Below are 22197 nucleotides of genomic sequence, written 5' to 3'. Positions count from 1 at the left end.
TGGAAGATGACCAGCTTATCCACATAAGAACAGAGAAAATGTCCAGAAAGTTGTAAAAGATAAGACTACAAGAAGGTCAGCAAATGTGTGACCACGTGAATGCTATGCTAGAGATCATAGAGCAACTGCGTGCCATCGGAGAGGACATCAAAGATAACCATATTGTTGCCTTGCTCCTCTGCAGCCTTCCAGAGACATATACTGCACTCTGTAAAAGCTTTAAAAACCAGACCCGAGCAGGAGCTGACACTGGAATATGTCAAAGGGAAATTAATTGATAAATATGACAGAAGCAAAGAAAATAGGCAGCATGATGACAAGGCTATTAAGATGTACAAAGGCACAAAGCACAACAAAGAAAGCAGAGCCTGTTTTTGCTGTAAAAGGACTGGTCACTTAAAAAAAGCCGAGCAGCGAAAGCTAGCTATCCACAAAAGAAAGGGTCAGAGCAGCCACAAAGGAAACTGCAAACACATCAATGAGTGGCACCTTTAATGTGACACAGAGTGGCAAACCACGTGGCTGGTGCATAGACTCAGATGTGACAAGCCACATGACTAGCAATGAGACCTTCTACACAAACATTGATTACAGTACAAAAGGCAAAGTTTTCCTAGCAAACGGGAAAAGCATCACTTCAGAAGGTAGAGGGCAGGGCTGCCTGAACTGCATTATAGCACAAGGTAAACAGAGTATCCTTGTCAAGAAAGTGCTGTATGTTCCAGAACTAGAGGACAGCCTTCTATCAGTGAAAAGTCTTGAAAACAACAGTCTCACAGTTAAGTTCCAGGGTGATGAATGCACAATTCACAATAATAAGCGATTCCTCACAAAAGGAAAACTAGATGATCACCTATACAGGCTCATCACCACAGACCAGCAAGCCAATGTAGTCTCTAATGACATACACAGCAAATATATTCACTTATGACACAGGCGGCCGGGACACAGAAATCCAGAAGCTATACAGGACATTATAAAGAGAGGTTTATCAGAAGATTTAACAATAACACCTTACAAAGTGCTCATGAAATGCAAGTCCTGTATTGAAGCAAAAGCCACACGTGCTCATCTTCCACAGGCTTCTCAAAGAAAAACTACCCACCCCCTGTAGCTCATACACAGTGACATATGCGGTCCAATGAAAAATCCCACATCAGGCAGGAACAGATGTCTACTGACTTTGATGATTATTCCAGGTACACAACTACTTACCTGATGAAACACAAAAATGAAACTTCAAGAGTTTGCTGCGATGTCTAGCAACAAATTCCAGCATAAACCAAGAATAATACGCACCGATAATGGAGGAGAATACATAAGCAAAGAAGTGGCCTCATACCTGAAGAGACAAGGAATAGTACACCAGACAACCACACCATACACTCCTGAACAAAACGGTGTAGCAGAAAGGAAAAATCGCACTCTTATAGAAAGTGCCAGATGAATGTTGTTGGATGCCATCCTACCTCACAAATACTGCAGAGAAGCAGGTATGACTGCAACCTACTTACAGAACAGACTACCCTTAAGAGCTATTAAAAGTACTCTATTCGAAATGTGGCATGGATCACAGCCTAGCATAGGCACATTAGAGTGTTTCGATGTAAAGCATATGCCTATATTCCAAGTGAAAAGCTGGAGAATAGAGCCATAGAGGGCATTCTAGTAGGCTACAGTGAGCAAACTAAGGGTTACAGAATCCTACACCCAAAGACTGACAGAGTGACAATAAGCAGTAGTGTTTATTTTGATGAGAGTCCAGCACCAGAAACACTGATCCCCGAAAGCTGTGAAGTCAATATACCAAGCAAACCAAAAGAAAAGGTCAACCAAAGCGAACCTTTGCAGGAGTCAGAACAAGAGGTGGAACTCACATTGCCTAAATCAAGTTCCCCACCAGATCCCGCTGAACTGCCTGAAGTCAGAAGATCCACTCGGACCACAAAGGGGATACCACTCCGCAAGCTGTCATACACTGTCAAAACACACAGCATATTTGAATCAAGATCCTGGGAAGAGATAGAAAAACTGCCAAAACATGAAGCCAATAAATGGAGAAAGGCAGCGGAAGAAGAATTAAAGTCACTTCAAGAAAATAAAACCTGGATACTCACAGAGCTCACTCCTAACCGCAGAACTATAGTAAGTGGACTTTCAAAGTAAAGTCAGACGAAGAAGGGAGTATCCATAAATACAAAACCAGACTAGTTGCTAAGGGTTACTCCCAAAAATTTGGTAAAGATTACGATGAAACATTTGCTTCCGTTGTAAAACATTACACCATCAGAACGCTTCTTAGCGTTGCAGCTGGGAAGGGCATGCAAGTCAAACACTTATGCCGTGTATACACGATCGGACTTTCTGATGAGAAATGTTCGATGTGAGCTTGTTGTCGGAAAGTCCAACCGACCAACCGACACAAGTTCGTTGCACAAAAGTTCACGCATGCTCTGAATCAAGCAGAAGGAACCGCACTAGCTACTGAACTTCCTGTTTCTCAGCTCGTCGTTTGTCACCGCGTTCCCACATTCGGAATTTTGGGCCAACATTTGTGTGACCGTGTGTATGCAAGACAAGTTTGAGTCAACATCCTTTGGAAAAAAATCCACAGTTTTGTTGTCAGAAAATCCAATCGTGTGTACGGGGCATTAGACGTTAAAATGGCTTTTCTATATGGAGACATTAAGGAAGCTCTCTACATGGAGCAACCACCAGGGTTTGAGCAAGGAGACAACCTTGTGGATAAACTTCAGAAGAGCATCTATGGTCTTAAGCAATCTGCAAGGATGTGGAATGAGAAAGTGAACAAAGTACTAACCAGAGAGGGATTCTCATGAAGTAAAGCAGACCCCTGTCTCTACTCCAAGAATCAAGAAGACAGATGGGTATACATCCTTATCTATGTTGATGACATTATAACCTGTTTTCAACAAGAAGGGGATTACAATAAGATAGTTCACAAGCTGAAAGAAAATTTTGAAATCAGAAGAAGACTGAAGATCTTCTCAACCAATCTTAGAAAATCACCAAAATCTTGGAAAAATTCCATATGCAATATGCAAAGGAAGTGAAAACTCCTATGGAACCAGGCTATCAAAAGAGCAATGGAGCAGAAAACTTGATAGCCAACAATGACACATATATCGCAGAGCAATCGGTAAGCTGCTATATGTTGCCGCTGTGACAAGACCAGACATAGCTGCAGGAGTGGGCATTCTATGCAGGAAAGTTTCAGCTCCCTGTCAGCCTGACTAGAACGCAGCAAAAATAGTGATACATTACCCCAAAAGAACAATTCAGATGAAGTTACAGTTACCAGCAACATCCAATCCAAAACTGGTCGGGTGTTTTATGTAAAATGCAAGCAGTTCAGGTGTTTGTGGTCTCTTACACACTTATCCTCTTACAATACTGTCCTTTATTAGCCCTTAGCTCATTATATTTTGGTATAGGATGTTACTAGTCAGACATTCTGTCTCCATCTTTACTCTTTATTTTATGGTATTAGCCTTGGCATTGGGATAAGATTTTAGTGGTGAAAAAGCAAGTTATATAGGACTATAACCATGTATTATTTGTTATTATTTTTTCTGTTTCTACACTGTATGTCCTTAGAAATATTGATGTGTTATTACAGGGTAATATAGGGTGTGTGTGTGTGTATATTTGTATATATACTATACATACAATTGTGTTTGTTTTAATACTCAAGACAGTAGCTAAACACCTTTGGGCATTAAAGCAAATTGTACAACTTCCCATTATTAAAATCAACAATCACATACACGACTATCTTATGTGTAAATGCTGGTACACACTGGTATCGCAATTCCTGTGTCACTGCCTTACACATGGGGTACTCTTGCTTGAACAGACGACTGAACTCTAGTTAATGCCCTTCATGTTAACGTACACCACTACGGTCACTGTTGCATTTAGGAGTGACATGCGGAGCCAATGTCTCTCCACCTGTCCAGCTTATCTCCGCTACCTAACTCACTGTAATGGAATAGGGTTCCGCCGTGCACCTATTGCTGTTTCCATGCGTGCACTCACTTAAGTCTTCAATTCTGATACCCTTGCACAGGTTGAGAACCTCCCTCTTGCAGATCTGCTCCCGTTGCTCACGGAGAGTGCTGACAATAATTCCTCCTGAAAGAGGCTATCCCACCTGTCACAGACAAACACTTATGACAGGCTGTTTGATAAACCTCAATTACTCTTGGTAACCACTTGTGTCTTCATACCCCAATGTGTTTAACTGACCCAAGTTGTAGACTATGTGTGCCGGTTACTTGCATTACACCCCTTTAATAACTTCATACCATGCAAGGATAACGTTTCAAAAGCTTTAATGAAATAGCTGGCATAACAGTAAAACAAATATAACATTAACTATTCCCTAACTTGGGCTTCTTGCTGCCCCAGCATACCTGCATAAATAAGAGTCCATAACTGGTTGAGCCCATAGTAGTATCCAGGATTGGCATCTTCAGGGCGGACTGCAGGTCCCAGCAATCCCCCCTACATTGAAGAAGGCTCCTGAAACCAAACGTTCATTAGCAGGCACTCCGGACTTGGCATAATACAGCAGGCTAGCAGGATGGACTCCGGCAATTGTAACCATTAACATGAGCAATGAACAGCAAGCAGCAGCGATGTCTCTAAGATCCGGACCCCTGTCCCTTTTATAATACACCCAAAAAGCCCACCAAGTAATACCCGGGAAACATGGTTAACTCTGAAATAGACTGAAATAGGCAACCTGCCTACAAGCTTATCTGTAAAACAGATTGTGACAGAAATTCCAAGATGGGAAAACAGACCTTTACATAAGAGCTACACTGGAGCTGGACACCCCCCCCCCCCCCAGGGTTATGATCTTTGCAAAGGTGCAAAATTCTGCTGCGCTGCAACCCCTGTTGTTGAACCATTATTTTTTCTAGCCTAACCTTGCAGCTGGACCTTAAAGCAGTGCTCCAGCCAAAAAAAAAAGAGTTAAAAATGAATAGGTAAAGGTAAAATAAAACCTGCTTTTGCTGCAATACTCAGCTTCAGAAATCTCCACTGTAAAATGTTATATGTCACTAAATATATTCTCAGTGTGATGGCCAACATCATTCAATCTTCTCTCTGAGACCAGATCATCTTGGACCCGTTCTGTAACTGGACCATGAAAAGAGAACCAGCACAGTGATGAGTTGTGCTCCATTGTTCTTCCTGCTCGCCCCTACATCACTACAGGACACAGTAGTGATGTATGGGGTGATAGATCAAACCACTGAGCACAGCGGGGATTGGGAAAGGGACACTTCCAGAAGTGTCAGAGTCTGCAGGATCTTCAGCCAACAGCTTCTCTTCAATATTGCAGATGCTGTCTTTGCAATTAGTGGAGAAATAACAATGTCTTCTTTACAGAGAACACTTGATCTTAAGCTGAACTCCAGAAAACTTTAGCCCCACTGCAAGGGTTAATCTAACGTCTAGTCTAGAGGACCTTGAAAGTGAAAAGCCATTTTACTTACCTGCTCCTCCTCCTATAGGCTCCTCTGTGCTGCAAAACCAGTCTCTGAAGCCTCTTCCCCCCTGCGTTCCAGCATTCTAAGGCCCTCTTACATCGTCAAGACCAATGCAGAGCCCGTAGCCCTGTACTGGGGATGAGCATGCTGAGGGACACTACTATAGCATGTAGGGGGGCAGGGGGTTAGTGCAATTTGCTGGGTGGAGGGGTAGAAGTAAAAGTGCTTTTCAGGTTCCCTAGACTAAGCAAGCAGTTAACCCTTGCAGTGCAGGCGCAGCTGATTGGGTATTACAATGAGCATACAGTAGATGCACTTATTCACTAAGTGACTTGAACATTCTAGGCAAAACTATGCTTTATATTTCAGACATTAAGCACCATTAGAAGTAACAATCCAAAATAAAAAGGAACAACAAAAAGTATTTCAAAAGAAATAACTGAACAGAATAAAGATAAATAATAAAGACGTAAAATCAGGCCAACCACCCTGACAGCAGAAAAGAGATCAGTTACGTGTCATCTGAAATTCAGGATTATTCTTAGAGCAGACTATTTTTATTTATACGTGTCCTATATATTAATGACACTACGTTTAAGAGATCATGCTGCATTTAAGACTATTTCTCAAGTATAATCTAGATTTCATCATTCCGATTTCCCAATCTCACAAATGTGGATAGAAGTAATATCTGCGCATTATTAAAAAATGCTTGCTCACCAAACATTATATTGCAAAATATGCTGATATTGTTATTTGAAATAATATTTTTTCTCTCTGTGGTGTTTCAGCAACTAGATGCAAGCAGTCATTTTTCTGGAAATGTTATTTGCAATAAAGTAATTATGGTTAACTTTTACAACTGGGCATAGGGGTTGATGTGTATAAAAAAGGACAAAAGAAAATATCAGCGTTTTCTAATAGCATACAAACTTCGGGGGACATTTACTAAAATTGGGTGCACTCAGAATATGGTGCAGCTTTGTATGGTAACCAATCACCTTCTAACTTCAGCTTGTTCACTTAAGCTTTGGCATTAAAACCTGGAAGCTGATTGGTTTCTATGCAGAGTTGCACCAGATTTAGCACTCTTCTCTTTTAGTAATAACTCCCATCGTTATATACTTTATAAATAAGCTAGAATCTGTTTGGATGCTACCAACTTTCCTCCACTTTTCAGCAATCAGGCCTATAACGTCAAGATTACTGGTTCAATACCTATAATACCAACAGATAACTATAACCAAGAAGTAGAACTATAGGCAAAACTTTTTTTTTGCATTTTGGATAGCGTAAGGGAGGGTTATAGCCCCTGTCAGTTTTTTGTTGTTGTTGCCAACTACATCCCCATTGGGTAGATTTCCCTTCACTTCCCATCCCTAGGACAGTCTTAAAGCATGGGCAACCCTGGGCTCTGCCCAGGGGCCCCAGGTGCATGGGGCCCCATGATAATCTTGCATTACATCATTCTTGCCAACTGTCCTGGATTTGCTGGGACAGTCATGCTTTATACTAAGCTATCTTGGGATGGCTGTGTCCTGGGCAGCATCCTGGAACCTGTACAGTGCCCTCCTGATCCCAGTACTGTGCCCTCCTGACCCACCCTGTACTGTGCCCTTCTGCCTCCTCCCTGTACTGTGCCCTTTGTGTAGATTAGTCTTTGATTTATGGCATGTTTCCCTATTGTTTAACATTTTATAGTTTACAATTTTATTGAAAGTACTAATAAATATATGTTTAATTCTATCAACTATTTATACTTTACTTCTTGAAAGTAGGTGCGTACATTGGGGCAGGCTGGTGAGGCCCCACTGCATTACTTTGCCCAGGGGCCCATGATGCTATTAAGATGACCCTGCCCATCTCATAGCCTGAACAGAAAATGTGAGGAAAGCCCTGTTTGTCTCCATTGGAAGTTTTCCTAACATTTGGCATTTTTTCTTCCACTCTTGGTGATAACAGTCACCAGGACAAATAGAGAGGGTGCATCTCTAACCAGGGCAAATGTTACTCTATCTAAAGTTTTAAAAAGTTTTGTCTTTAGTTGGATTTTTAGTTTGATGCACACACAGTGCTGTGAAAAATTATTTGCCCCCTTCCCGATTTGTAATTTTTTTGCATATTTGTCACACTTAAATGATTCAGATCATCTAACAAATGTTAAGATTACACAAAGATGACCCGAGTAAATACAAAATGCAGTTTTTAAATGATGATTTAATTTATTAAGGGAAAAAAGCTGTCCAAACCTGCCTGGCCCTATGTGAAAAAGTAATTGCCCCCTAAACATAATAACTGATTGTGCCACCCTTGGCTGCAACAACTGCAATCAAGCATTTGCGATAACTAGTAATGTGTCTTTCACATTGCTGTGGAGAAATTTTGGCCCACTCTTCTTTGCAGAATTGTTATAATTCAGCCACATTGGAGGGTTTTCCAGCATTAACGTCTGTTTAAGGTCATGTCACAGCATCTCAATCGGATTTAAGTCCAGACTTTGACTAAGCCACTCCAAAACCGTCATTTTGTTTTTTTTTAGCCATTCAGAGGTGGACCTGCTGGTGTGTTTTCAGATCACTGTCCTGCTGCATAACCCAAGTGTGCTTGAGCTTGAGGCCTGAAACTGATGGTCGGACATTCTCCTTCAGGATTTTCTGGTAGTGCGCAGAATTCATGGTTCCCTCAAAGACGGCAAGTTGTCCAGGTTCTGAAGCTGCAAAGCAGCCCCAGACCATCACACTACCACCACCATGTGTGACTGTTGGTATGATTTTATTTTTATAAAATGCTGTGTTAATTTTACATCAGATGTAACGGGACGCACACCTTCCAAAAAATTTCAACTTTTGTCTCATTAGTCCACAGAATATTTGCCCAAAAGTCTTGGGGATAATCAAGATTTTTTTGGCAAATGTGAGAGGAGCCTGTGTGTTCTTTTCAGGCAGCAGTGGCTTTGGCTTTGGAACTCTCCCATGGACGCCATTTTTGCCCAGTCTCTTTCTTATTGTTAAATCATGAACACTGATCTTACCTGAGGCAAGTGAGACCTGCAGTTCTTTAGATGTTGTTCTGGGTTTCTGTTATGACCTCATTGATGAGTCGTTGTTGTACTCTTGGAGTAATTTTGGTTGGCCGGCCACTCCTGGGAAGGTTCCCCACTGTTCCAAGTTTTCTCCATTTGTGGATAATGGCTCTCCCCGTGGTTGGCTGGAGTCCCAAAGCCTTAGAAATAACTTTGTAATCCTTTCCAGATTGATACATGTCAACTACTTTGTTTCTGATCTGTTCTTTAATTTTTTTAGATTGCGGCATTGGTGTGTTGCTTTTTTCGATCTTTTAACGTGCTTCACTTTGTCAGACAGCTTCTATTTAAGTGATTTATTGATTCTGCAGGTCTGGCAGTAATAAATCCTGGGTGTGGCAAGTGAAATTTAACTCAGCTTTCCAAAAAATGTGCTTAATTACAGTTCATTCATCATTTAGTAATTTAGCAGGGGGGCAATTACTTTTTCACATAGGGCCAGGCAGGTTTGGACAGCTTTTTTTCCTTAATAAATGAAATTGTCATTTAAAAACTGCATTCTGTATTTACTTGGGTTATCTATGTGTAATATTAAAATTTGTTTGATGATCTGAATCATTTAAGTGTGACAAATATGCAAAAAAATAGAAAAATCAGGAAGGGGGCAAATACTTTTTTACACAATTGTACATGAATCATTTATGAATGCTGATGACCAATGAAAGGCTTACCTTTTCAAGTTTGACAGGGCTGGCAGTAGTCACTGAAATGGTGTACTTGGTAGCTAGCATCTGTCCTTCTAACCGGCTCCCCACTGATCTGTCATTCAGTCCTGTTAACGCAGCTGATTTTTCCACTACAGCATCCCGGAAACTTTTACATTCAGGGCTTCTCCGAAGAATTGGTGTGTTTGTTAGGCTAGGCTTGTGTACCTCAACCTTCCACCACATCTTGTCTTCTCCTGGGCTGGGAAGGGGATCCATCACATTACAACAGCTGGAAACATAACTGTCACTGGAGTATGTGCAGGAGTTTGAGGCATACTGGTTTCTCACTGGGACTGTAGACTTGTAGGCTGCGTTTTTGTGACACTCATCCTCCCCCTGATCATGAGTAAACGTTCTTTCCCTGGTTTTGGCCAGTGTGTACGCTTGGGCAGTAGATGGGCTGCTCTTGGTGCCATTGCTCATTGCTGTACAGATGTTTCTGCATGACACTCTCTTCTGGGCAGAGCTGCCTGCCTCTATCTTTAGCTGTGTGTCTTCTCTCACACAAGAATCTGGCCCCCTGGTGTCACATGCCTTTCTGCTTGCAGTTAGCAAACTTCCCTCTGCCAAACTGCACGCCTTCTGTGAACACTGAGCAGATTTGCTCGGTGACTTCAGCTGGATAAAAAGGAAGGAAGTTTTCATCTGTTGCTGATCTGCCATTTCCTCGCCGTGAACTTGTCAAGAAACCATCATGTATTCTACCGTGGAAAAGTATCGCACTTTTCCCGAGATCACCTTGAAATCTTCATCTTTTCTAAAACACATATCTAGGAGGAAAAAAAAAAGTGGATATTTATTTAATACAAAGTCCAACAGCTGTCATTTTTCAGCATTAAAATAATGATGTCATAAAACAAACATGGAGGCTGCTATTTCTGTTTTTTTTTTTCAATTTCTAAATATGCTAGTGTTCTGCTGTCATGCTGATCCACTTGCTTTAGTAGTAGTTTTCTGGCTGTGCTGAGAACTCAGTCTGTGCTCCTCCAATGATCAGACTTGTGCTGACACGCCCCCCCCCCCCCCCCCCCCCGCACAGCCTTTCCCTGGGAAGATCAGTGTATTGCTGTTTTTCCTCCCGCAGCTCTCTAAAGCTGGATTCACACCTGGGTATTTTGAATCATGGGCAGATTTGCCACGATTCTGTCCGCGATTTCAAAACGCCCTGGTGTGAATGACAAATCGCACAATGCACATTTAAGAAGCGGCAAGCTCTACCACTTTCCATTTGAGGATACCTCACAGATGCTCAAAAGGGTTTAGGTCTGTAGATATGCTTCGTCAGTCCACCACCTTTACCCTCAGCAGTGTTGCCAACCGTCAGTATTTTTGCTGGACACTTTTCTCCTGCCAGTAAATGTAAGTGACAGGAAAAGGTTGCCAGTAAAAAATATGGCTGTGACATTTGGCTCGGAAATGTGCATTCGCAATTCTGGTCTGTAGCCAGCTGAGACCATTGGAGTGCCTGCTACAGTGGGAGTGGTTTTGGTAGAGGCGGTGGCTGAGTGCATTGTGTGATGTCATGGTGCAAGGGAACAGAGCGGAGCGGCCGGAGCCTCGGGTGCGGGTCTGTAGGATGGGAGCAGGGCAAGATGGGAGCAGAACTGTCAGTGCTGTTTGGATTGGAGTGGACTGAAAGGACCACCTGGCATGGAGAGAGACTGACACTGTGACTCAAGAGGGGACTTGCCGTGTCGGTGAGGTGTCATCATTTGTGCTGCTGAATGCTGCTGTCAGTGTCACTGTGAGAATCAATTTGACTCAATATGTTTTTTGCCTTTAATATCTACCTGCGGCCCACTTTCCGAAGGGAGGGGATCATGTTCTGCTTCAGTATGTCACAGTACATGTTGGTATTCATGGTTCCCTCAATGAACTGTAGCTCCCCAGTGCCAGCAGCACTCATGTAGCCCCAGACCATGACACTCCCACCACCATGCTTGACTGTAGGCAAGACACACTTGTCTTTGTACTCTTCACCTGGTTGCCGCCACACACGCTTGACACCATCTGAACCAAATACGTTTATCCTGGTCTCATCAGATGCCAGGACATGATTCCAGTAATCCATGTCCTTAGTCTGCTTGTCTTCAGCAAACTGTTTGCGGGCTTTCTTGTGCATCACCTTTAGAAGAGGCTTCCCTCTGGGACGACAGTCATGCAGACCTATTTGATGCAGTGTGCGGCGTATGGTCCGAACACTGACTGGCTTACCCCCCACCCCTTCAACCTCTGCAGCAATTCTGGCAGCTCTCATACATCTATTTCCCAAAAACAACCCCTGGATATGACGCTGAGCACATGCACTCAACTTCTTTGGTCGACCATGGCGAGGTCTAAATAATTTATTGATAATCAAAGCAAACAAATAACTTGTGCAGCTAGTTCATATACAGTAGCCTCTAGCGCATATTCAGGACAAGTGGGCACTAAGGGCACATTAAGGGCAGTAGCCACCGTAATATTCCTTTCATGAAAGTAATGTTTTTTTTTTCTGTATTTATATATATATATATATATAGTGACCCCTTTATATGTGCTTTACCATGCCCCCAGTATATGACAAGTGTACATTATTTACTAGTACCTAATAATTGTGCATAAATGTTTCTTACTAGCCTCTGGTACTTTTAAATAATTTACAATGCTTATTACTTCGGTCATTTTATATATAGTTTATTAATTGCTAAATTGCTGTTATGAGGGATTTTCTGTAGAAAGCAGAAGCACCCCAGGGATATGCATATACCACTGGCTGAGAACGTGTGAGTTAAACTACCCTTTGACTTATGTAAAATAATGTTTGCAGACATAAATCTATGTAGGGAGACAGTTTCCATTTCCCTTTCTGTATAGCAAACCAGTAAAGGGAACTACAGGAGGCTAACGTGTCTAAAATGGCTGTTAAAATAAAACAATAATAACAATGTGAATGTTATGCAAATGCACAGTGAAAATGTTGACCCCACTGGACTGAATCTGGCCATATTTAGTTAGATTTTCATTTGAATGCTTGCATGGAAATTCAGAAAAATCGTTTGTCAGAACATTCTTTCCTGATATCTAATTTAATCTGAAAGCCGTTACAATTTCGTCCACGCCTGCTATTTGAATGTATATCCAGACATATTGAACAGGTTTCATTACAATATGTACACATTTTCCTGAACAAAAAACACATTTATAGATAGACTTTAATTTGTTGGAGAAAAACTTTCCATCCTGTTCGAATTACTTTTCTCGTCACTACAGCTAAAAACAAACATCGATTTGACCCCACTGACCATTAGAAAACCGAGCAAAAGTTCTGAAAATAAAAAACTTTTAAACAACATTATACTGGTGTATGGCCAGTTTAAAGAAAAGCTCCACCCAAAAGGGGAAGCTCCACTTGTTTGCACCCTCCACTGCCACACTTGGCACTTTTTTTTTTTGGGGGGGAGCCAGTATCTGGTTTTGACAGGTACCTGTTCCCACTTTCACAATGAAGATCTGAGCCGGAGGTGTGACCTCCTTCTGTAGTGAGAGTAGGCAAACTATACTCTGACTCATATTAACTAGTGAGTCTGTAATTGGGTCAGGGTTACAAGAGTTCATGGACATTCTAGAATATAGTGGGTTGAAGCTACGAGGGGTTGCCTTGAATATTTATGGGCCCTCAGCCAATCCCTAGGAGTGGACCTGGCAGGGGACTGAAAAAGCCCATACATAGATTTGCACCATGCCAGCTGGGAAGTTGGGTGGAAAATGGAGAAGCAGTGCTGAGGAGAGGCTGTTGGTGGCCCTTGAGGGACCTCTGCCGTGGAGGGGTTTAACCTCAGGCTGGAGCTTAGGATAGCTGGCCTGGAAGGATCCCACCACAGGAAGCAGTTGGAGTGATTTATGCTAGAGAGGAAGCGGGAGAGAGCGAACAAAGACAGTGAGTAGATGAGCACGGTGCAGGGATAAGACAAGGGGAGAGACTGTCAGCTATAACAGTGCTCTCTTGAAGGCCACAGTTTGCCAAGTCTTCATCTAACCTAGCCCTGTGGAATTTCCATGTGTGTGTGCCAGTCGGGAGGACTGGGGGAAGCAAGCAGCCAGGCAGGCTGGTGGCAGCCAGGTGGGCTGGGAGTCTTCTGCAGCGGTAGAATTAGACTCAGTATCTACAGAAAGGCAGAAGGAGATGCTGTTCACTCCACAATGTACTAAGCTTAGGGCTGGGATGTTCCTAGCCTGTAATGTTGCTGAATTGACCAGACTGTTAATTCCTCTGGAGTGATCAGCAGGTGCTGTAAATAGTGAACCAAGTTTGTGCAGGAGGAAGGAATAAGAGGATTTGTTTGTAAATAGGGAGGAATTTACCTCATTTTTTTCTGAGTTCTGGACATTTTTCAAGTTGGGCATCCCATTATTCCCTACCCCATCCAAGTTACCATACCCTAATAAAACAACAAAAACAAGCCAAGGACTGATTTCTGTGTCTGAGTGAATGAAGGAAATACTAAGTGACTGGCTGTGAAGCAGTGGGGACCTGAACATCAACAACTCCCGCTGGTGTAGTGCTACACATAGCAAAAACAACCAAGAGAGCTTTCACAATAGTAGACATAGTACCAGCCATTTACATGCAACAAATGTGTTTTATGCTTCTCACAAAATAACCAGGTTAGCTATTTGGTTGGGGTTCTGATCTAATGAATGATCAACTAGAATGGCAATCTGCTTTTGATGGAGCATGCAGTCTAGGAAGAATGCTGAACCTATATAGCTTGGAGACAACAGACTTAGAGGGGAATTTACTAAGACTGGAGCAGCCAGAATCTGGAGCAGCTGTGCATGCTAGCCAATCAGCTTCTAGCTTTCATTTTCAAAGCCTAATGGAACAAGATGAAGCTAGAAGCTTCTTGGTTACTATGCACAGCTTCTCCAGATTCCCACTGCTCCAGTTTTAGTAAATCTCCCCCCATGAGTTGCAATAGGCCCGTGATAACTTTTTTTTATTCATTTGTACTTTTTTGGCCACCTTTGCAAATTTTTGGCTAAATCCATCAAGATAACGGTAGGTGCAAGGTGAAGTCAGAATGCTCTTTATGGTTTGGCTTCGTTCACATTGGTGGCAAAGGGATGGTAAAAACAAACAAGGTAAATTTACTGAGAAAAGACCATTTTTAATGGAAAAATATGCCCAACTTTCAGGGAGCTCCATAAATACAGAACACAAAGCTACAGAGTTGATATTGCAGCTCCCCCTACAATGATCGCATAAACCTGTATAAATAGAAAACTGATAACCCCATATATTGCTTTTTTAGCAATGTGCATTGATACTAGGTATATCGTTGTTTGTCAGTAAAATACTATTTCCAGGAATAAATTACTTTAATCAGCATCAATAGATTATAAATTATTTGTTTTACCAACTTCTTCATGATCGGTGACATGTAATCCCAAAGGATGTGCTCAATAGGATGATTACACTTTAACTAACCAAGCACAGGAAGGAAGAGCTCAATGAAAAAATGATTGCAGGAAGGACAATTCATTCTAATTTGTTCTTTAGAGACTGAGTCCTGACAGCTGACATCATAATGTAAATATAAAAAAAATGCTGAAATGGAGGCCACAAGTTCCAAGATGAGAAATTGCAGACAAACTAGCCAGTGATATCAAAATAAATGTATTATATATGGCAACCTCTGTGATGCTGATGTGTCATCCTTAGTGGTTGCTACAAATATGCATTATTTAAATTCAATACAGAAACTAAGAAACAAGAAATTGAATCATACTCGTATTTTAAGTGCGGCTGAAATAAAAAAATGAAGATATGCTATCTCAGGGTGCATTCATACAGGCGAGCACACACTGTGAATTCCGTTACCGAGAATTTACAGATTCCTGTGGCTGGAATGACAGGTGTGTAAAAGTCAGCCCATGCAAAGCAGTAACACGCTGATGGCGACCGTAACTATCACTGATTCTTCGCACAGCCAGTGATTACCTGTGGTTAGAGACAGATGATGGCTGCATGCAGCATACAGTATCTGTGTCCAACCATGATCACCATAGGTAATCACTGGCTGTACGAACTGTCACAGTTTGCTGTGAATGCTTGTCTTTAGAATCTGTAGTTTCTTGCCACTGGAATTCCGAGTGTGTGATAATCGCCCGTGTGAATGTGCCCCAAGCCCTCCTTCACACCGCTGTTTAGATGCAGTCACTGTATTTCAGCATCAGGCATCATTGGATTCTTGTGGCTGGATTGACCGGGCATGCAAATAGCAGCTGCTCTCCAGTTCATATAAACTAATGACAGGCTGACAGCGGTTGCCACTGTTTACATGTGGCCGCACACAAAGCTTAGGGACAGATGTCTGAGCCTGGATACTGACTGAACCCAGGATCTGACATCCATCCCTAACCGCAGATAACCGCTTTGTGTTCGGCTACATGTGAACAGCAGTGGTCGCTATCTGCTGGTCATTCGTTTATATGGGCCGAGCAGCCACTGCTATTCGCATGCCCCGGTCAACGCAACTGCAAGAATTTACTGATGCCTGCCACTGAAATCCAGTAGCTGCTTCTAAACGGCCATGTGAAGGAGGCCTTATAGGGAACATCTATAAATTGTGGTTAAAGTGGAGTTCTGACTAAAAAAAAATACAAATACTGCTGCTGATGACTTTTAATAATCAGACACTTACCTGTCCCAGGGTTCAGAGATCTGGGGGAACGAAGCCCCGCTCATCTCCCCCTTCTCTCTGTGGCACCGGCATTGTCACTGTGGGCGCCCAGCTGTGGCTTCACAGCCGGGCACGCACTGTGCATGTGCGAGCCGCGCTGCACGCTGTGACTGGCCGGACAATCATCTGGGACCTGTGACGTGTGCCAGATGATTGCCGAGAGGGAGGGGGGAGAGGTGAACTTACTTCTGGCGACGCGGTGCCCCAGGAGGAAGTGGGAGCTGGAACCCTCTAAAAAGAGGGTTTCTGCTCCCCACCCAAAAAAATGACATGCCAAATGTGGCATGTCAGGGGGGTCACCTTCCCTTAAAGCGGGAGATCCATTTTTGGGTGGAACTCCGCTTTAAAGAGGAACTGCAGTCTGCTCACATAATTTGTAATAAAAACATCTTTGCCATTCTGACGCTTCCCTCCAACCACTTTGCATATTATTTTATATATACTGTGATTCTGTACTTGCCAAATATGCTGCAGAAATCTCCCTCCACTGAGTCTGGCTGCAACCATTTTAACTGTGGGCAGCTGAAGCTGCTGCCTGTTCCCTTCCTGGATTTACACAAAGGTACACAGAGGCACACTTCCAGCTCTGCAGCTCTCATTGGCCCTCTTATGACTCACCCCCCTCCCTTCCTGGCAAACACTCACCAGAGTTAGAGAGAGAGAACTGTGAATGATGTCATAAGCCTAGGCTAATGACCAGACAGGAAACAGGAAGTGGGATGTATAAGATATTTACTGGCAGAAAAAAATGTTTTACTATCCAAAGTTAAAACAACAAGGGCAGAGGATTTAATAGATGGAAAGATGAAAAAATGACTGAAATTCCACTTTAAGCAGTATCCTGAAACATGTATCTTATCTCGAATCCCTCCTAAAGAGTAGCAGTGCACTTCCTCCTGATGACAGTGCCTATGCCTATGCACTGTTCTGTAATCTTACAGCTGAACTGTATGTCTGCCATAGGAGTTATTCTAAGACACCGCAGCCCCTGACTACTGGTGGCAGTAGATTTGTGGATGTCATTACTGGGCTCATCACTGCACTCCCTGTTGGAGAGTAGGCTGTACCTAAAGACTTGCACTGTAAGGATCTTCCTGCTTTTGCTCCATTCATTCTGTGCCTCTGTGTTTCCCCCAATCCTGCTGCTTCTTGAATATTCCCCTTCAGTCATCAGATCACTAGTCATCAGGGTGGCAGATTTGACACTAGAAAAAGCAAGGCCCTGCTTCTCTACCAAGATGGCCGCCTCTACATAGAGACACAGTGTGAAACAAGAGAAGGTAAGGCATTTAACTGAACTGGAAGTATGGGAAAATCAAAAATGTTGTACACGAGGTCACAGGAATGAATCCAATCCATTGCTGTCACCCATTCAATATTTATATAGATAGCGTATTCAAAACTTCAGTTTTGCCATATAGAAAGGGAGGGGAAAGAACACTCTCATGGTGCATTAATTGAAATAATTTATTGAAAAATAAGGTAGTATTGCACTTTCATCAGCCTACATCTCACTTTCCCTGGGATTGTCTGAAGACATCAGATGTAGGCTTAAGGCCTACCCAGCAGGAGCTGTTTCACACACATCCCACCCAGACCGCAGTCTGGGAGGGGAAGACCTTGATCACCTGACTCCTTCTGAAAAAATACCTCCTCCCAGCATTCATAGCAGCGAATCTGATTGGCTGAGAAAGGTATGGTTATTCATAACCTGAATTTACTGTAGCTCATCACACTAATGTCAAAGGCAACAGTGCCACCTACTGACTAAATGGAGAAGCCACAGCTAATCAGAATTAGGGGAGAAGCCATTTGACCTCTAAACTCAACAAATTAGCCAGGCTGGCTACCACCCAGCATAACTAAATTCATCTGTAACCCTATTTTAGGACGAGGGTGCTACATTCTACCCCTGCCAAGGAGACTACGTCCTCGGAGTCTGCAAAAAAACATGGATGGGAAAGGGTAACAGGAAAGAATAAACTTTGAGTTACAAATACGTGTGGCATTCCACATTTAAAAAAGATGACAAAAGCAATAAAGCAAATTACATTATATCCTAACTGTCTATCCATCTAATATACAATATGATAAGTAGTGGAAAATATTGTTATTAAACCAATTTAAGGCACTGTCTCTCCTCAGCCGAGGAAGATGTATAGAAACACACACTAGCAATTGACTATTCCATACTAATAGAGAATGAACATTACTGTACAAAATTAGAGGTATTGTCTCTCCTTAGTCAAGAAAGATGCAGTATATATATTTTTTGCAACATCCTATGGTATGATATACTATTAAAGCTATACCTACACAACTTAACCATTTATATATATTTGACATGTTGTCTATCCTCAGCTGAGAAGACAATTATAGTCACTATCTGTTACACTAAAGAAGAACATATATCTATATATACATATTTAGAACATTGCCTACTCTCAGCCGAGGAACACAAGATTGTATAAAGTAAACACACATTAGTATATTTTTGGAATACTCTACAGTCCTAGCAAATAAACTGTACACAGAAATATCAACAATATGAAGGTGGCCCCACTATCTAGAGAGCAACACCTTCTTCCAAGAAGTATATACATGTAGCGGTACCAACGTAGGGGCTGCAGAAAGTTGTAGTTCCACCTGTCACCCTGCCCAACCTAATATTCACTTCCAGACACTCCAAGACAATGAACATTCCATCAGCTTTGTTTTTGGTATTTTATTGAAGGATTAAACTTGGATGGGGTAAGGGAATTATGGGATGCCCAGAATCAATAGCAGAAATTAATATGATGAACAATTGGAAGCTTTATTTACATCTTGTAGAGTTCCAGCTTCCTCCTTATTTGTAGACTGTTTCTCTCTCTCTCCTGTACAATACTTGGTTCCTGGCACACCTAGCACATGACAGGCAGGACTCTCATCCAGTCAGACCTGAGAAATCACCATTTGCCTGCAGGGGCCGTGGGCCCCCTTTTGGTGTAGCAACGAATGGTGGAAGAAAATTATTTTAGTGCTAGCTGTATTGAGGTGGACTACTGATCCCAGTCAGTCCTGTGCAGACTCTGACAGCCCTCCTGGCTACAGTCACCCAACTTCAATGCCAGTAACCTCACAGTCTCTCCTGCTGGCTCTACATCCACTCCTGGCATGCCTCTCCTAGCTCTCCCGACTGTGCCTGTCACTCACTGACACCTTATGGATCCCTCCTGAGGACTTGCCCGGCAGTGTTCCCCGCTGTCCTCTCCTGCTCCTGCTCAGGACACCAATCTGATTGTGTGGGGTTCCTTCACAGCTCCGAGCCTCTGGAACAAGGTCACCCCCCCCAGACTGGGGGGCTCCCTCCAAGACCCGATAGCCTAACACTCCATCTCTCAGTTCTTCCACCCGAAGAACTCCTTCCCAGCTGGGCTGACTCTAAATATTTAAGGAGGCCTGCCCCCTGCCAATCTAGGTTGGGGATTGGTAAGGGCTCATTAGAACACCCCAGCCAGCTCCACCTCTCTTCCCTGCCTTTCTTCTAGAAGCAGTTGGAGGTAACCGAAAGATGAAACTAGCTCTGAGTCACCAGCCTACTCTAAACCGCTCCCAGCCACAGATCAAAACAAACAGGCCTAAATTTACCTGCACTGACAAAAATCTCAACTCTAGCACCCACCTAAGTAGAGAGTGCTACATACAAATTCTATCAATTTACTTAAAGCATTACATTTCTAAACTATCACTGTGAAGATAAAGAATTTACTGCTCACTCAGATTGGCTCCTCCGCTGCCATCTGGTGACAGTAAAATAAAAAGTCACTTGCACATACTTTGCAGTCCATGTAGCATAGGTTTCAGGTGTAGGTTTGCCCCAGGCACCAAAAGCACAGCCTACCTGACTACCTAACTAGATTATCATATTGTCTCTGAAACCCCAGAGTCCAATAGGCACACACTTTAGTGTGAACATTCTTGCTGGCTCTGTCACACCAAAGTCCAACATGTACTTACCTTGGGTTTTTTGTATCACAAAGTTCCATTGTAGAGTGACAACATTTTTTTTTTCCCAGTCACTAATTTTAGGGACTAAAGACTGAACTGTAGTATTGCAAACTTTCACACAGACAACACAGACACTTGAACATGACTCAGCCTTTTGCAGGAGACTGAGGCTATTTTCCTCACACATGGAGCACAAGGACATGCTGACAATCCAGGGCAACAGATCAGCATATCACTTCGCAGAGTGAGGTATACTGGCAATTCCAAAGCAACAGGCCAGTATGTCACTTTTAGGGCACTTCCCACAACTGCTGGCATCAGGGGCACAGTCCAGCAGCAAACAGTACAGGCAGGAGTATCCCTACACCAGGATTCCTTCCATGTGAAGTACTAATTCCTGTGGAACAAACACAGCTAAACTGAGCAACTGAGCTGTGTTCCATGCTGACTTAAAAACAAGAACGGCTTGTGGCATCACCAGTAGTAACGTGGGTCAGGCACTTGAATTGGCTTCCCTGATGACCCAATGGTAGTGATATAGTGCCTTAGGTCAGCTTGATTAGGCCGTCTGATGATAACACAGTCCGGGTAAAAGTGCCGACCATAATACCAGGTTTGCAAGATAGTAGTGTATCTTCCTGCAATTCTGGGTGACAGTTTATTTACATCACAAACAGCAGAATTTTTCAAATAGTCTCTGATGGCGGTATCAATCCACTGTGCTCGTCTACATTGGATTTCAGCAATTAGAGTCTCTGGCACATATGGGTACAGGTAGCCATATTCCTCAGCTACCTTTTTCATCACAATGTGTTGCAGTTTAGACAACTTTGGCAGAAGTTTAAGGTCTCCACAGCTAGGTAACACTGGAGTACCTGGAACACACTTTACAGGAAAACCTGCAATTGTATCTGGCTTTTGAGAGACGCTTGAGAATGAGGAGGATACTCGCACAGCCACATTAGTGATTTTAACACAGTGAGCCCAACTCTCCTCTTCCAGAGAACTTGCCAAACAGAGAACAGGAGAGGTGGAGGTGGACAGTTCAGTCCTATTACTGGAGGTACAAGTGGATAAGAGAACATTCTCCTCTGCAGGCTCGATGTGCTGTTCAGTTTCACTATCAGTCCATCTCTCTCCAAAGGACAGAGTGTCAGAGAGTAACTGAGAAATTCTTTCTAACAAGATATCAGAATCTGACTCTGTGAAAAACTCTTCAGCCGGGAGTAGGTTAGGCTTTAAACATGCACGGCAGATTTTCATAACTCTGCTCCCTTTGTGGCTACAGGTTTCACTGCCCCAACAGGCACACTGCTCTCATTCACATCTGGCTTACCAGGCTCAGCAGCTTTCTCCCTGGGAGGTGCCATCATCAGGGAATGTAAGCGACCTCGACCGTGGCCACGGGAGGTCACTAAGGCAACGGGCTTTGAAATAGGCACGGTTGCAGTAGGCATGGTTATAGACACCTCAGCAGAGAAAACAACCGTGGCAGCGACCTCAGGAGCTGGTTCCGGAGCAGTAATAGCAACATACTTGGTCCAGTCTACTTGCAGCACCCATGGTGGTAAGGCCGGTGAAACTACCTCCAGTAGCGATTCCCCGCAGTGGCCAGAGGTGATCCAGGGCTGGATATTTGTGGCCAGTCCTGAGCACTTTGAACATAGCAGCCCAATCGCTTCTTAGACTCCTGCCGTGTAAAGCGCCAGGTTACCTTTGGGGATGAAACTCACTCCGGTGTCGGTAATCGTTTCTTTTGGCCCGACAGGCCCAGGCCCGACACCTGGTGAATAGACTTTCCAGTCAGCATTGGAAACTACAAAATACGCCATGCTTGCCTCTCTGTCTCGCAGCACGTGGACCCAAGATGGCGGCGTGCACAATTGCGTTTCCTCCTCTGCAGAGTGGTGACTCCTCCCCCCAGAAACTTCAGGGCCTGCCTCTTTCTTTCAGCAGCATGCCAAAACTCTTCTGGAGTCTGCCCTAACCCCTTCAGCACTGGCGTAAAGTGACAAAAGACCAGGCTGACACTCTCTCAAGATAGACAGGGTAGACAAGCCCACTTGACACCTTCACAATTACATTTTTCGTAAAACTAGAGAACCTACCTTATGAATCTAATTTTGATTGGTGTACACTTGACATTAATACACTATGTTTTCTTTAGTCCT

General features: G+C 43.1%; 1 protein-coding gene across 1 annotated transcript in view; it reads right to left on the bottom strand.

The window, feature by feature from the left end:
• PSD3 (pleckstrin and Sec7 domain containing 3) overlaps positions 1–9989 on the bottom strand; it is an 864447-nt gene extending 854458 nt beyond the window's left edge. The window contains exon 1 of the mRNA XM_073598198.1: positions 9276–9989. Within this exon, the coding sequence (XP_073454299.1) occupies positions 9276–9974 (699 nt within the window). The 5' untranslated portion in view covers positions 9975–9989. The remainder of the gene's footprint in view (positions 1–9275) is intronic.
• Between the last annotated feature and the right edge of the window lie 12208 nt (positions 9990–22197).

Source organism: Aquarana catesbeiana, linkage group LG01 (genome assembly GCF_042186555.1).
Source record: "Aquarana catesbeiana isolate 2022-GZ linkage group LG01, ASM4218655v1, whole genome shotgun sequence".
Lineage (NCBI taxonomy): Eukaryota > Metazoa > Chordata > Amphibia > Anura > Ranidae > Aquarana > Aquarana catesbeiana.
This window is presented reverse-complemented; position numbering and strand designations above follow the sequence as displayed.